A 15,963-nucleotide genomic window follows, 5' to 3' on the forward strand; every position below is an offset into this window, starting at 1 on the left:
GAGCCATATTCTATACGGTAGCAGTCAGACTAATACTGCTTTTACCGTACCAACATCTACCTTTTATACACTCTGTGCAGCATAATGAATATGCATTGTTCTTTATTGTGAAATTCGAAAAATATGGAGTCAAAACTACTGTCTACAAAATTCAAAAAAGCATTTATTAAATAGCAATGTCACATAATAAAGTAAAAGTTACAAAAGTACAATTAGATACATATAACCATCATATGGGTCTCAAAAGCAAGAAGGACACAGGTAAAGAGTCCAGAAAACCACACTGATAAAGTAAAGTCCGACCAGAGGATTCAAGTTCTTAAGGCTAGTAAGCCTTATAATGAAGTATATGTATGTCTTAAAAAACCGCTAGTCAGATAAATGAGTCTAAGATTGATCCTCATACATAATGGTCGCAGTCTGGAAACGTACTGCCAGCCCCTCTTCCACACTGCGACCAATATGGGTGAGGATTAATATTGGGCTAATTGATCTGACTAGAGGTTTTTTAAGACATACATACCGTATACGGTACTTCATTATACAGCTTATTAGCCTTAAGAACTTGAATTCTCTGGTCAGATTTTACATTATCGGTGTTATTTATTTAATAAATGCTTTTCTGTATTTTGTAGATAGTAGTTTTTCGAATTTTGCATGTAATTAGGAGTTCCTGTCAATATTTCCAGATTTTGTATGACACTTATTGCTCTGGTCTATATATTTACATTTTTCTTTATTGTGTATAATTGCATAACCTTTTATTGTGGAAATAGGGGTTAATGAATACAGCCCTTTTATCTAACAGTACCTACCAGCATTTATATGCACAACTAACTTTTACAATTAAACTAGTGTGAATAGGCACAAGGTCTACAGCATTTTAATCCTTGTCCCTACCCACCTTTATCCACACTGCCCACATATCATTCTATATGTTATACTATCTTATGGGTCCTCTTTGTACTGACTGGTGTGACCAAGTACAAGGCCCAAAGCTAGCTCACACTGTTCACCAGTCAATTTTCAATTTTACCAAGGTGTATCAGCGCAAATATTCATAATACTTTAGTTTTCCGGTAATTGTCTTATTCGCTGCAGATAAAACCTTAACACTTGCACCACTATTTTCATTTTATACTTCTAAATAACACATAGAACAGGACCAGCAAAATACCCAAGATGGTGCAAATTACAGTCTCACCCACTGACTTGCTGAGATAAGAGCAGCTGTGGCTTCAGAGCTTCCAGGGCCAACTACCTCGACATCTCCCTTGGACAGAGAGGAGGTAACGACAACCTGAGTTAGCCGACAGTCCATTGATGTACAAGGCCAGGTGTCGGGAAGGTCACAACCTGGCTTCTCCGAACATCTCCATGGAGCCACGTGACCGGTGAGTCCCATTCCTGGCTTTCACAAATGTATCCACGGGGCTCCGGTGACCGGTGGGTCCAAATCCTGACTACCCCAAATGCATTCAGGGGTTCAGTGATTGTCAATGAAGCAGATGTATATTCTTTCAGCCGAGGCCTGGCTGGCATCCAGTAGAATGTCAGATCTGTGTCACTCGTGATAGAGCCACGATCTGGCAGCTATCCTGTAAAGTGTTCCTAGCTGTGGTAAATGTAAAGAGTCTCTGGTTCTTTGGATCTCTTGGCTATCTGGATGTATATTATTATAGGCAGTATCCCACTAATATAGCTCACAACTGTTGTCTTTCAAGCCAGCATGCAGAGGTCAAGAGGAAGACGTGATGAGGTTAACTGGTATCATTTCACCATTTAATCTATTTGCATAGTTCTTATTCCTTTGTTTTGTAAGTCAACAAGCCACAGGACCCACACAATGGTCATTCAATAAATAAAGCAAACATCCATTGTTCAATGACCCTGCATCAGTGTCTTGCAAAGAAAGCAGACAATAAGTTGTAGGTACTGATGTTAGGGTACCGTCACACAGTGCCATTTTGATCGCTACGACGGTACGATTCGTGACGTTCTAGCGATATCGTTACGATATCGCAGTGTCTGACACGCAGCAGCGATCAGGGATCCTGCTGAGAATCGTACGTCGTAGCAGATCGTATGGAACTTTCTTTCGTCGCTTGATCACCCGCTGACATCGCTGGATCGTTGTGTGTGACAGCGATCCAGCGATGTGTTCGCTTGTAACCAGGGTAAACATCGGGTAACTAAGCGCAGGGCCGCGCTTAGTAACCCGATGTTTACCGTGGTTACCAGCGTAAACGTAAAAAAAAAAAAAACAGTACATACTCACATTCCGGTGTCTGTCCTCCGGCGTCTTAGCTTCTCTGCACTGTGAGCGCCGGCCAGCCAGAAAGCGAGCACAGCGGTGACGTCTGACGTCACCGCTGTGCTGTCCGGCTCTGCTGCTTACACAGTGCAGAGAAGCTGAGACGCCGGAGGACAGACACCGGAATGTGAGTATGTACTGTTTGTTTTTTTTACGTTTACGCTGGTAACCACGGTAAACATCGGGTTACTAAGCGCGGCCCTGCGCTTAGTAACCCGATGTTTACCCTGGTTACCCGGGGACTTCGGCATCGCTCCAGCGCCGTGATTGCAACGTGTGACCGCAGTCTACGACGCTGGAGCGATAATCATACGATCGCTGCGACGTCACGGATCGTGCCGTCGTAGCGATCAAAATGGCAATGTGTGACGGTACCCTAAGAGGCAAACATTAGCCATTTAAAATGATACAAAATCAACGTTTAAGACTCATGACAACAGCGTATGGTTTTTGACCAACTGAAGAACAATTGCAAAAATTCAAAAGTCGTCATATAGATAACAGTCTATTCCTCCTGGCTTACTGAAAATAGACATCTGGTTAATTAAAATAATATGTGTCATCATACCCTCATTTAAATTTTTGCTAGACCTTGCACTTAGTGCATAGACTTCACGAGTCTAGAAGTCCCACTTCCTAACAATTTTAAAAGAATGTTTATGAGACCCTCCTTTATGTCTAATACAGGGAGTATCAGAGTTCTTCTTCCTTCTAATTTTTGGAAGTTCTTGCATTGTCCGCATAGGATTTCTGATTTTCAGAGTCCCTTCATAAATTAAACAGGATGTGTCTCACTATGTCACACACCACATGTCCAGATAAGGTATTAAAATGTTAAAATTACATTTACAGTGAATGCTTTTTTCACCATTGAAATCAATGAGAAAATGGAAAAATGCAGCAAAGAGGCTACGTGTAAACACAAACTAAGGGGTGAAGGAAGCTTTTTCTTTTTTTAAATTGCCTTATATACTGTACAAGAACGAATGTTTTTATTTGGAAAAAAAGTGGCGTAATACTCCGACATTGATCCCAAAAGAGACCTGAGAGTCAGAGATGCATCCAGCCATCTTCCCCATGCTGTTCTCATTCCAATTTAGCACAGTTTTCATCCATTTCAGCAATTTTCCTGCCCCCTCAATCTTCCTGGAAAAGTCTGCTGAGCATGCAACCTGTTGAATCAAATATCGAGCACTGAAGTATTTTAGTGCTCGCTCATCGCTAATAATGACTGCTATCTGTGTGGGATTTTTGATGTTTAAAAGGGTTGTCCACTACTAGGACAACCCCTTCTTATTCCTCATGATTTTTTACTTATTTAACCCCTTAAGAACCAGGGTTATTTCCGTTTTTGTGTTTCCATTTTTTGCTCCCCTTCTTCACACAGCCATAGCTTTTTTATTTTTTCGTCAATATGGCCATGTGAGGGCTTGTTTTTTGCAGGACAAATTGTACTTTTGAAAGGTATCATTGATTTTACCATATCATGTACGGGAAAATGGGAAAAAAATCCAAAACTGACCTGACATTATGATTCTCCAGGTCACAGACACTAAACTTTTTTATTTAAGTGGTGAAAAAAAATAAAAAATCCAAAGATTGTAAAAAAGAAAAAAAAAATGTTGCCATTTTCCGAGACCCATAGCGTCTCCATTTCTCGGGACCTGGGGCTGGATGAGGGCTTATTTTTTGTGCACCGGTCTGATGTTTTTATTTATACCATTTTGGTGTAGATACGATCTTTTGATTGCCAGTTAATGCATTTTTTTGCATTTGATTGCAATGTTGCAGCGACCAAAAAAACATAATTCTGGCGTTTCAATTTTTTTTCTCGCCAGACCGTTTACTGATTGGATAACTTCTTTTTATATATTGATAGAGCGGGTGATTCTGAATGCAGTGATCCCAAATGTGTGTATATTTGTTTTTTTTTGTTTTTTTTGAATGAGGCGAGAGGGGGTGATTTAAACTTTTATATTTTTGTATTTTTTAGTATTTTCAAAAACATTTTTTTTACTATCTATCTGCTCCAATAGTCCCCATGGGAGACTAGAAGCAGCACTTGTCTGATTGCTTCTGCTACATAGAGCATGGCTGCAGCCCTGCTCTATGCAGCAGATATACTCACTTGCCATGAGCCTGGGCGATGCTCATAGCTATACGGCTATGACAACCACAGGAGTCTCCTGCTGACCCCGGGTTGTTATGCCAACCCATTAGCGACCAGCGGTCATGTGGGAGGATTCTATCCATCATTGGATGTTAAGGGGTTAAAATAAAAATATTTATAGTTACCTCCAATGCTGGAGGGGCTTCTCCCCTGTGTGGATTCTATGTTGTTTAACAAGTTGTGATTTCTTCACAAAACGTTTTCCGCATTCTGAACAGGAAAAGGCTTCTGCCCTGTGTGGAGTCTCTGGTGTCTAACAAGGTGTGATTTCCTCACAAAATATTTTCCACATTCTGACAATGAGAAAGGCTTCTCCCCGTGTGAATTCTCTGGTGCCTAACCAAATCTGATTTCTGGTTAAAATATTTTCCACATTCTGAACAGGAAAAAGGCGTCTGCCCTGTGTGAATTCTCTGGTGCCTAACCAAATCTGATTTCTGGTTAAAATATTTCCCACACTCTGAACAGAAAAAAGGCTTCTCCCCTGTGTGGGTTTTCTGGTGGCTATCAAGATTTGCTTTCCTGTTAAAACATTTCCCACATTCTGAACATGAAAAAGGCTTCTCCCCTGTGTGGGTTTTCTGATGGCTAACAAGATTTTGTTTGTGGTTAAAACATTTCCCACATTCTGAACAGGAAAAAGGCTTCTCTCTTGTGTGGGTTTTCTGGTGGCTAACAAGATTTGATTTCTGGTGAAAACATTTCCCACATTCTGAACAGGAAAAAGGCTTCTCCCCTGTGTGGGTTTTCTGGTGGTTAACAAGATTTTGTTTGTGGTTAAAACATTTCCCACATTCTGAACAGGAAAAAGGCTTCTCTCCTGTGTGAGTTTTCTGGTGGATAGCAAGATTCACTTTCCTGGTAAAACATTTCCCACATTCTGAACAGGAAAAAGGCTTCTCCCCTGTGTGAGATCTATGGTGTCTGATAAGACATGATTTATCTAGAAAACATTTCCCACATTCTGAACAGGAAAAAGGCTTCTCCCCTGTGTGAGATCTATGATGTTTGATAAGACCTGATTTATCTAGAAAACATTTCCCACATTCTGAACATGAAAATGGCTTCTTCCCTGTGTGAATTCTCTGGTGAATGACAAAATCTGATTTCTGGTTAAAACATCTCCCACACTTGGAACAAGAAAATCTATTGTCTGCTTTGCAAAGTTTTTGTTGCTTGAGAAATGACTTTTCTAGGGGAAAACTATTTCCATATTCTGAAAATGTCTTCATTGCTTTAGGAGCAGTTCGATTTTTAATGCTTATTTTGTGACTTTGATTTTCATTAGTACTATGTAATGAATCAGAAGACAGGACCTGTTCCAAATGATCAGATGACAGATCTTTGCTGTGAAGGGATGATGGTATATTTGGAGTAATGGCATTCACTTCACTTGTATCCTGTGGGATCTCAAGATTATCTGATTTAAACATTGAAGATGTCGGCTGTCCTGCTGATCTCCTGGTACGGTCATCTGCCAAGAATAAAACCAATTATTATTTTAGAATAAAATATCCTTGAATTCTATATTTTTGAACATTTCTACTTAAACGGTCTGTAAAGATGGCAAGTTATGCAAAATTATTGAATTATTCACCAAGACAATGACAGTTTACAGTTTACTAGACTGTGCTCAAAACCACATTAAGCATCCATGCTTTTGGCATTACTATAGTGAGAAGAAACCACTTATTTTACGGCATGTGTATCTCCTGGAGCACAATCTGGGCACTATGTGTTGGGTAATAACTTGGGATATTTGCAATTTTCACTTTCCATAATCCACTGCGCGTGCTAACATCTGGAAACTGCAGTGCAGTCAAAATAGTCACTATTTCTATAGATTAATTTATTGAGGGTTATAATTTACAAAATGGAGTCACTTTATAAGGATTTCATCAGATCTGGTTTTCTGCAATTTTGTCATATTAGGGATTCTGCAAATGGTGTGCCCCATCTCCTCTGCGATCTGCTCCTGCAATGTCTGCTTCGGACACCAGACGCGGCTTACTAATTCTGCAGGCGATGCTGGTAACAGAGGTGGGGTTGGAACCAGAAGCTCTTGGCGGTGCAGGCTCTTCCCAGCCACTAAGATTAGGGTGCCTGGTATCTGTAGTACCATCCAGTCTGGCAGTATGGGTGTGTGTGTATTCAGCTGCAGTAATCTGCTCCCTGTTTTAGCCAATTGGAAAGCACCAAACATTTTTTAATCAGATAAATTTGTATTAACAATAACGAGATTTACAACAGATCACATGCTCATTCATACTCATTTTATGTTTTACAGTAAATTAACCCCCCGATGGAGACCATATCAGGAGCAAACAATAATTCGTCCATAGTTGACAATATCAAACAGAATTCCAGTTTACCATAAGTTGTACTGTATAATAGTATATACTGGTATAACATTAACCCCTTCACCCCCAAGGGTGGTTTGCACGTTAATGACCGGGCCAATTTTTACAATTCTGACCACTGTCCCTTTATGAGGTTATAACTCTGGAACGCTTCAACGGATCCCAGTGATTCTGACATTGTTTTCTCGTGACATATTGTACTTCATGATAGTGGTAAAAATTCTGTGATAGTACCTGCGTTTATTTGTGAAAAAAACGGAAATTTGGCGAAAATTTTAAAAATTTCGCAATTTTCCAACTTTGAATTTTTATGCAATTAAATCACAGACATATGTCACGCAAAATACTTAATAAGTAACATTTCCCACATGTCTACTTTACATCAGCACAATTTTGGAACCAAAATTTTTTTTTGTTAGGGAGTTATAAGGGTTAAAATTTGACCAGCAATTTCTCATTTTTACAACACCATTTTTTTTTATGGACCACATCTCATTTGAAGTCATTTTGAGGGGTCTATATGATAGAAAATACCCAAGTGTGACACCATTCTAAAAACTGCACCCCTCAAGGTGCTCAAAACCATATTCAAGAAGTTTATTAACCCTTCTGGTGCTTCACAGGAATTTTTGGAATGTTTAAATAAAAATGAACATTTAACTTTTTTTCACAAAAAATTTACTTCAGCTCCAATTTGTTTTATTTTACCAAGGGTAACAGGAGAAAATGGACCCCAAAAGTTGTTGTACAATTTGTCCTGAGTACGCCGATACCCCATATGTGGGGGTAAACCACTGTTTGGGCGCATGACAGAGCTCGGAAGCGAAGGAGCGCCATTTGACTTTTCAATGCAAAATTGACAGGAATTGAGATGGGACGCCATGTTGCGTTTGGGGAGCCCCTGATGTGCCTAAACATTGAAACCCCCCACAAGTGACACCATTTTGGAAAGTAGACCCCCTAAGGAACTTATCTAGAGGTGTGGTGAGCACTTTGACCCACCAAGTGCTTCACAGAAGTTTATAATGCAGAACCGTAAAAATAAAAAATCATATTTTTTCACAAAAATTATGTTTTCACCCCCAATTTTTTATTTTCCCAAGGGTAAGAGAAGAAATTGGACCCCAAAAGTTGTTGTACAATTTGTCCTGAGTACGCTGATACCCCATATGTGGGGGTAAACCACTGTTTGGGCGCATGGGAGACCTCGGAAGGGAAGGATCGCCATTTGACTTTTCAATGCAAAATTGACAGGAATTGAGATGGGACGCCATGTTGCGTTTGGAGAGCCACTGATGTGCCTAAACATTGAAACCCCCCACAAGTGACACCATTTTGGAAAGTAGACCCCCTAAGGAACTTATCTAGATGTGTTTTGAGCGCTTTGACCCACCAAGGGCTTCACAGAAGTTTATAATGCAGAGCCGTAAAAATAAAACAAACATTTTTTCCCACAAAAATTATTTTTTTAGCCCCCAGTTTTGTATTTTCCCGAGGGTAGCAGGAGAAATTGGACCCCAAAATTTGTTGTCCAAGTTGTCCTGAGTGCGATGATACACCATATGTGGGGAGAACCACTGTTTGGGCGCATGGGAGGGCTCAGAAAGGAAGGAGCGCCATTTGAAATGCAGACTTAGATGGAATGGTCTGCAGGCGTCACATTGCGTTTGCAGAGCCCCTAATGTACCTAAACAGTAGAAACCCCCCACAAGTGACACCATGTTGGAAAGTAGACCCCCTAAGGAACTTATCTAGATGTGTGGTGAGCGCTTTGACCCACCAAGGGCTTCACAGAAGTTTATAATGCAGAGCCGTAAAAATAAAACAACAATTTTTTCCCATTAAAATTATTTTTTAGCCCCCAGTTTTGTATTTTCCCGAGGGTAACAGGAGAAATTGGACCCCAAAAGTTGTTGTCCAATTTGTCCTCAGTGCGCTGATACCCCATATGTGGGGGGGAACCACCGTTTGGACGCATGGAAGGGCTCGGAAGGGAAGGAGCGCCATTTGGAATGCAGACTTAGATGGAATGGTCTGCAGGCGTCACATTGCGTTTGCAGAGCCCCTAATGTACCTAAACAGTAGAAGCCCCACACAAGTGACCCCATTTTGGAAACTAGACCCCCCAAGGAACTTATCTAGATGTGTTGTAAGAACTTTGAACCCCCAAGTGTTTCACTACAGTTTATAACGCAGAGCCGTGAAAATAAAAAATCTTTTTTTTTCCCACAAAAATTATTTTTTAGCCCCCAGTTTTGTATTTTCCCAGGGGTAACAGGAGAAATTGGACCCCAAAGGTTGTTGTCCTATTTGTCCTGAGTACGCTGATACCCCATATGTTGGGGTAAACCCCTGTTTGGGCACACGGGAGAGCTCGGAAGGGAAGGAGCACTGTTTTACTTTTTCAACGCAGAATTGGCTGGAATTGAGATCGAACGCCATGTCGCGTTTGGAGAGCCCCTGATGTGCCGAAACAGTGGAAAACTCCCAATTATAACTGAAACCCTAATCCAAACACACCCCTAACCCTAATCCCAACAGTAACCCTAACCACACCTCTAACCCTGACACACCCCTAACCCTAATCTCAACCCAATTCCCAACCGTAAATGTAATCTAAACCCTAACCGTAACTTTAGCCCCAACCCTAACCCTAACTTTAGCCCCAACCCTAACTGTAGCCTTAACCCTAGCCCCAACCCTTGCCCTAACCCTAGCCCTAGCCCTAACCCTAGCCCCAACCCTAGCCCTAACCCTAGACCTAGCCCTAACCTTAGCCCTAACCCTAGCCCCAACCCTAACCCTAACCCTAGCCCTAACCCTAGACCTAACCCTAACCCTAGCCCTAACCCTAGCCCTAGCCCTAATGGGAAAATGGAAATAAATACATTTTTTTTATTTTTCCCTAACTAAGGGGGTGATGAAGGGGGTTTGATTTACTTTTATAGCGAGTTTTTTAGCGGATTTTTATGATTGGCAGCCGTCACACACTGAAAGACGCTTTTTATTGCAAAAAATATTTTTTGCGTTACTACATTTTGAGAGCTATAAATTTTCCATATTTTGGTCCACAGAGTCATGTGAGGTCTTGTTTTTTGCGGGACGAGTTGACGTTTTTATTGGTAACATTTTTGGGCACGTCACATTTTTTGATCGCTTTTTATTCCGATTTTTGTGAGGCAGAATGACCAAAAACCAGCTATTCATGAATTTCTTTTGGGGGAGGCGTTTATACCATTCCGCGTTTGGTAAAATTGATAAAGCAGTTATATTCTTCGGGTCAGTACGATTACAGCGATACCTCATTTATATTATTTTTTTATGTTTTGGCGCTTTTATACGATAAAAACTATTTTATGGAAAAAATAATTATTTTTGCATCGCTTTATTCTCAGGACTATAACTTTTTTATTTTTTTGCTGATCATGCTGTATGGCGGCTCGTTATTTGCGGGACAAGATGACGCTTTCAGCGGTACCATGGTTATTTATATCTGTCTTTTTGATCGCGTGTTATTCCACTTTTTGTTCAGCGGTATGATAATAAAGCGTTGTTTTTTGCCTCGTTTTTTTTTTTTCCTTACGGTGTTTACTGAAGGGGTTAACTAGTGGGCCAGTTTTATAGGTCGGGTCGTTACGGACGCGGCGATACTAAATATGTGTACTTTTATTGTTTTTTTTTTTATTATTTAGATAAAGAAATGTATTTATGGGAATAATATATATATTTTTTTTTCATTATTTTGGAATATTTTTTTTTATTTTTTTTTACACATTTGGAAATTTTTTTTTTTTACTTTTTTACTTTGCCCCAGGGGGGGACAATACAGATCGGTGATCTGCCAGTTTGCATAGCACTCTGACAGATCACCGATCTGAGAGAAGGGCAGGCTGCTTCACAGTGCCTGCTCTGAGCAGGCTTCTGTGAAGCCACCTCCCTCCCTGCAGGACCCGGATCCGCGGCCATCTTGGATCCGGGTCTGGAGCAGGCAGGGAGGGAGGTAAGACCCTCGCAGCAACGCGATCACATCGCGTTGCTGCGGGGGTCTCAGGGAAGCCCGCAGGGAGCCCCCTCCCTGCGCGGTGCTTCCCTGCACCGCCAGCACATCGCGATCATGTTTGATCGCGGTGTGCCGGGGGCTAATGTGCCGGGAGCGGTCCGTGACCGCTCCTGGCACATAGTGCCGGATGTCAGCTGCGATAGGCAGCTGACACCCGGCCGCGCTCCCCCCGTGAGCGCCGCCGATCGCGCTGGACGTACTATCCCGTCCGTGGTCATGGGGGCCCACCCCACCTCGACGGGATAGTACGTCCGATGTCAGAAAGGGGTTAATTAATCCTATCCAACCACGGATGTCATAATTTATGGAAGAAATTTAGCTTGTCCCTCCTGGTGTAAATGTTTTCTCAAGCTCAGTTATGTGGTTAGTTTGAGCAATGAATTCACGTCTGGACGGAGGCTCCTCCCTAACCCAATATTTTGCAATCAGTTTCCTTGCAGCAAACGATAATCTTGCAATTACAATTTTAGTCGTATTGTCAGTTAATATTTCCTCCACATACCCTAATATACATATCAATGGATCCCTAGGAATAACGTGCCCATACACCACTCCAATGCAGTTCGACACTACAATCCAATAGGAGGACAATCTGGGACAATGCCAAAGCACATGCAATATGTCCGTCTGAGATTGCCAACTCCTTGGACAATCAGAGTTGGACTTCAAAAGGACCACACCTTACTACAACTTGAAGCATGTTGCCGGAATCTGCCAGAAACAGCCTTGATCTCCTCTAGTTCAGTCCTCTGTGCTCAGCTCCCGGCTTGTGTATTTGTTTCCTGTTGTGACCCCGGCCTGTTTACTGACTACTCCTATGTCTCCTGAGTTATTATTTTCTCTGGCCTCTAGGTTCTGACACGGTTATCTGTCTATTCTTCTTCCCATCTTACTCCACAGAACAGTAGGTAACACTGGGCTTCAAGCCTAGGGGTCTCTGTGTAAGTCCAAATCCATGTAGAGGGGTTAAAGAAGTTAAAGGGTAATGGGCAAAATTGTGACTATAGACAATTACACATCTACTGAAATGATCAAGCTGAACAATCATCCTCAGGGAAAAAAAAATGAGTAATGGTGAAACTTCTCTGGAGTAATTGGAGTATGGGACGTGGTAGCTCTAAGCAATATAAACTATCGTAAGGACCAATATTTTCTGTCAGATAAATGTCAAGAAGAAATATTAGACATTTAAATAGAACTTTTTATAATAGTGCAGAGCTGAGGGATCTTACATTTAGATCTCAGGTATTTGGTAACTGAAACCTTTTTCTAAACACTACCAGAGAGTTACAGACTCAGATAAGTGAGGCAGGCAAATCCCACCACAATCAAACTATCATGCAGAATGAAAAGTTACATCCTCAACAACAACATATGTATGAGGGGAGAACTCCAACACTATACCGGAGTTGCACTCATTTATGGTGGACTACTGGAGCTACTATGAGTCCTGACCAGAAGAGTAGAGAAAGTATTAGCGCCCCCATTTCAGGAGAGATTACTGCACAATCCGAATTAACGTATATACTCGAGTATAAGCCGAGACCCCTAATTTTGCCACAAAAAACTGGGAAAACTGAATGACTCGAGTATAAGCCTAGGGTGGAAAATGCAGCAGCTACCGGTAAATGTCAAAAATAAAAATAGATACCAATAAAAGTAAAATTAATTGAGACATCAGTAGGTTAAGTGTTTTTGAATATCCATATTGATTTAGGAGCCCCATATAATGCTCCATACAGTTCATGATGGGCCCCATAAGATGCTCCATACAAAATACGCCCCATATAATGCTGCACCAATGCCGATTATGGCCCCATAAGATGCTCCATACAGTCATTTGCCCCATATAATGCTCCACAAATGCTGATTATGGCCCCATAAGATGCTCCATACATTCATTTGCCCCATATAATGCTCCACAAATGCTGATTTTGGCCCCATAAGATGCTCCATAAAGTCATTTTCCCCATATAATGCTCCACAAATGCTGATTATGGCCCCATAAGATGCTCCATACATTCATTTGCCCCATATAATGCTCCACAAATGCTGATTTTGGCCCCATAAGATGCTCCATACAGTCATTTGCCCCATGTAATGCTCCACAAATGCTGATTATGGCCCCATAAGATGCCCCATAAAGTCATTTGCCCCATATGCTGTTGCTGCAATAAAAAACAAAAAAAAATTACATACTCACCTCTCGTCGCTCTGGCCCCCGGCACTTCCTATATTCACCTGCTCCGCGTTCCACCGCTGCCAGCCGCCGCTACGTTCCCCGTCCACTGCACTGACTGCTCAGACAGAGGGCGGCGCACACTAATAGCGTCACCGCGCCCTCTGACCGGAGCATCAATGCAGTGGACGGGGAAAGTAGTGGCGGCTGGCGACGGTGGAACGGGGAGCAGGTGAATATCGCACACTGCTTATACTCACCTGCTCCTGGCGCGGTCCCTGCTTCCTTGACGCCGGCAGCTTCTTCCTGTAGTGAGCGGTCACATGGTACCGCTCATTACAGTAATGAATATGCGGCTCCACCCCTATGGGAGTGGAGTCGGGTCCATATTCATTACTGTAATAAGCGGTACCATGTGACCGCTCACTGCAGGAAGAAGCTGCCGGAGCCGGGGCGACCAGGGACACCGTGCCAGGAGCAGGTGAGTATGCTTAGACAGCTGCCACTCCACCTCCCCTGCCGACCCTGGGAATGACTCGAGTATAAGCCGAGAGGGGCAATTTCAGCCTAAAAAAATGGGCTGAAATTCTCGGCTTATACTCGAGTATATACAGTATTTAGGATTGAAAACATAATGGAATTTATGACATGGAGTGAATCCATGAAACCAGGGCTCGAGCCATGCCAACACATCTCCTGCAGGCGTGAATAAATGTACAGTGGGTACAGAAAGTATTCAGACCCCTTTACATTTTTCACTCTTTGTTTCATTGCAGCCATTTGGTAAATTCAAAAAAGTTCATTTTTCTCCTTAATGTACACTCTGCACCCCATCTTGACTGAAAAAAACAGAAATGTAGAAATTTTTGCAAATTTATTATAAAAGAAAAACTGAAGTATCACATGGTCATAAGTATTCAGACCCTTTGCTCAGACACTCATATATAAGTCCCATGCTGTCCATTTCCTTGTGATCCTCCTTGAGATGGTTCTACGCCTTCATTGGAGGCCAGCTGTGTTTAATTAACCCCCAAAGCCTTTTTCAGTTTTGCTTTTTCGTTGTTCACTCCCCTTCTTCTCATAGACATAACTTTTTTATTTTTCCATCAATATGGCCATGTGAAGACTTGTTTTTGCGAGACGAGTTGTACTTTTGAATGACACCATTGAATTTACCATGTTGTGTACTAGAAAACGGGAAAAAATTCCAAGTGCGGTGAAATTTAAAAAATAAAAGTGCAATCTCACACTTGTCATTTATTTGGCTTTTTTGCTACATTCACTAAACTGACCTACCATTATGATTCTCCAGGTCATTACGAGTTCATAGACACCAAACATGTCTAGGTTCTTTTTTTATCTATGTTTTGAAAAAAAAAAAAAAAAAAAAAAAAAAAAAAACTTTGTTAAAAAATAAAATTTGCACCATTTTCCGATACCCGTAGTGTCTCATTTTTCGTGATCTCGGGTTGGGTGAGGGCTTTTTTTTTTTGTGTGCCGAGCTGACGTTTTTAATGACACCATGTTGGTGCAGATACATTCTTTTGATCGCCCATTGTTGCATTTTAATGCAATGTCGCGGCGACCAAAAAAACATAATTCTGGCGTTTTGACTTTTTTTCTCGCTATGTCGTTTAGCAATCAGATTAATCCTTTTTTTTTATAGATCAGGCGATTCTGAACGCAGCGGCGCCAAATATGGGTATGTTTGATTTTATTTTTATTGTTTTATTTTGAATGGGCGAAAGGGGGCTGATTTTAATTTTTATATTTTTAAAAACTTTTTTTGTTTTACTTTTGGCATGCTTCAATAGTCTCCATAGGAGACTAGAAGCTGCCTCAACCCGATCAGCTCTGCTACATAGAGGCGATGTTCAGGTCATCTCTATGTAGCGGATTTACTCACTTGCTTTGAGCGCCGACCACTGGGTGGCGCTCACAGGAAGCCGTCACTAATAACCATAGAGGTTTCCAGGAGACCTCAGATTGTCATGCCAACACACCAGTGACCCACGATCACCTCACCTGACGAGTTGTCACCAGTATGCGTATTTCCTTTGCGATTGCCAGAAGCGAAATTTAAATGCCGCTTCAGAGTTTGACAGCGGCATTTAACTGGTTAATAGCCGTGGGTGGATCTCGATTCCACCCGTGGCTACTGCGGGCACATGTCAGCTGTTCAAAACAGCTGACATGTCCCCGCAAAGATGTGGGCTCACCGCCGTAGCCCACATCAAAGGGAGGAAGTCTGACATAGGCGTACCATTACGCCCGATGTCAGTAAGGGGTTAAACTGATAGGAATTGGTTTGGAAAGGCACACACCTGTCTATATAAGACCTCACAGCTCACAGTGCATGTCAGACCAAATGAGAATCATGAGGTCAAAGGAACTGGCCAAGGAGCTGAGACAGAATTGTGGCAAGGCACAGATCTGGCCAAGATTACAACAGAATTTCTGCAGTACTCAAGGTTCCTAAGAGCACAGTGGCCTCCATAATCTTTAAATGGAAGAAGTTTGGGACCATCACAAGTCTTCCTAAACCTGGCCGTCTGCCAAATTGTGCAATCGTGGGAGAAGAGCCTTGGTGAGAGAGGTAAAGAAGAACCCCAAGTTCAGTGTGGCTGAGCTCCACAGATGCAGTAGGGAGATGGGAGAAAGTTCCACAAAGTCAACTATCACTGCAGCCCTCCACCAGTCGGGCCTTTATGGCAGAGTGGCCCTGGAGCAAGAGTTTGCTAAAAAACACATGAAGGACTCCCAGACTATGACAAATAAGATTCTCTGGTCGGTATGTGTGGAGAAAGTCAGGCACTGCTCATTACCTGCCCAATACAATCCCAACAGTGAAACATGATGGTGGCAGCATCATGCTATGGG

At 42.0% G+C, this 15,963-nt stretch overlaps 1 protein-coding gene across 2 annotated transcripts in view; it reads right to left on the minus strand.

The window, feature by feature from the left end:
• Nucleotides 1–2,519: 2,519 nt before the first annotated feature.
• Nucleotides 2,520–15,963, minus strand: part of LOC143766693 (uncharacterized) — a 57,343-nt gene continuing 43,899 nt past the window's right edge. For both annotated transcript variants that reach the window (XM_077254553.1, XM_077254552.1), the window contains exon 7: nt 2,520–5,958. In XM_077254553.1, the coding sequence (XP_077110668.1) occupies nt 4,757–5,958 (1,202 nt within the window). In that variant the 3' untranslated portion in view covers nt 2,520–4,756. The remainder of the gene's footprint in view (nt 5,959–15,963) is intronic.

This window comes from Ranitomeya variabilis, chromosome 4 (assembly GCF_051348905.1).
Source record: "Ranitomeya variabilis isolate aRanVar5 chromosome 4, aRanVar5.hap1, whole genome shotgun sequence".
Lineage (NCBI taxonomy): Eukaryota > Metazoa > Chordata > Amphibia > Anura > Dendrobatidae > Ranitomeya > Ranitomeya variabilis.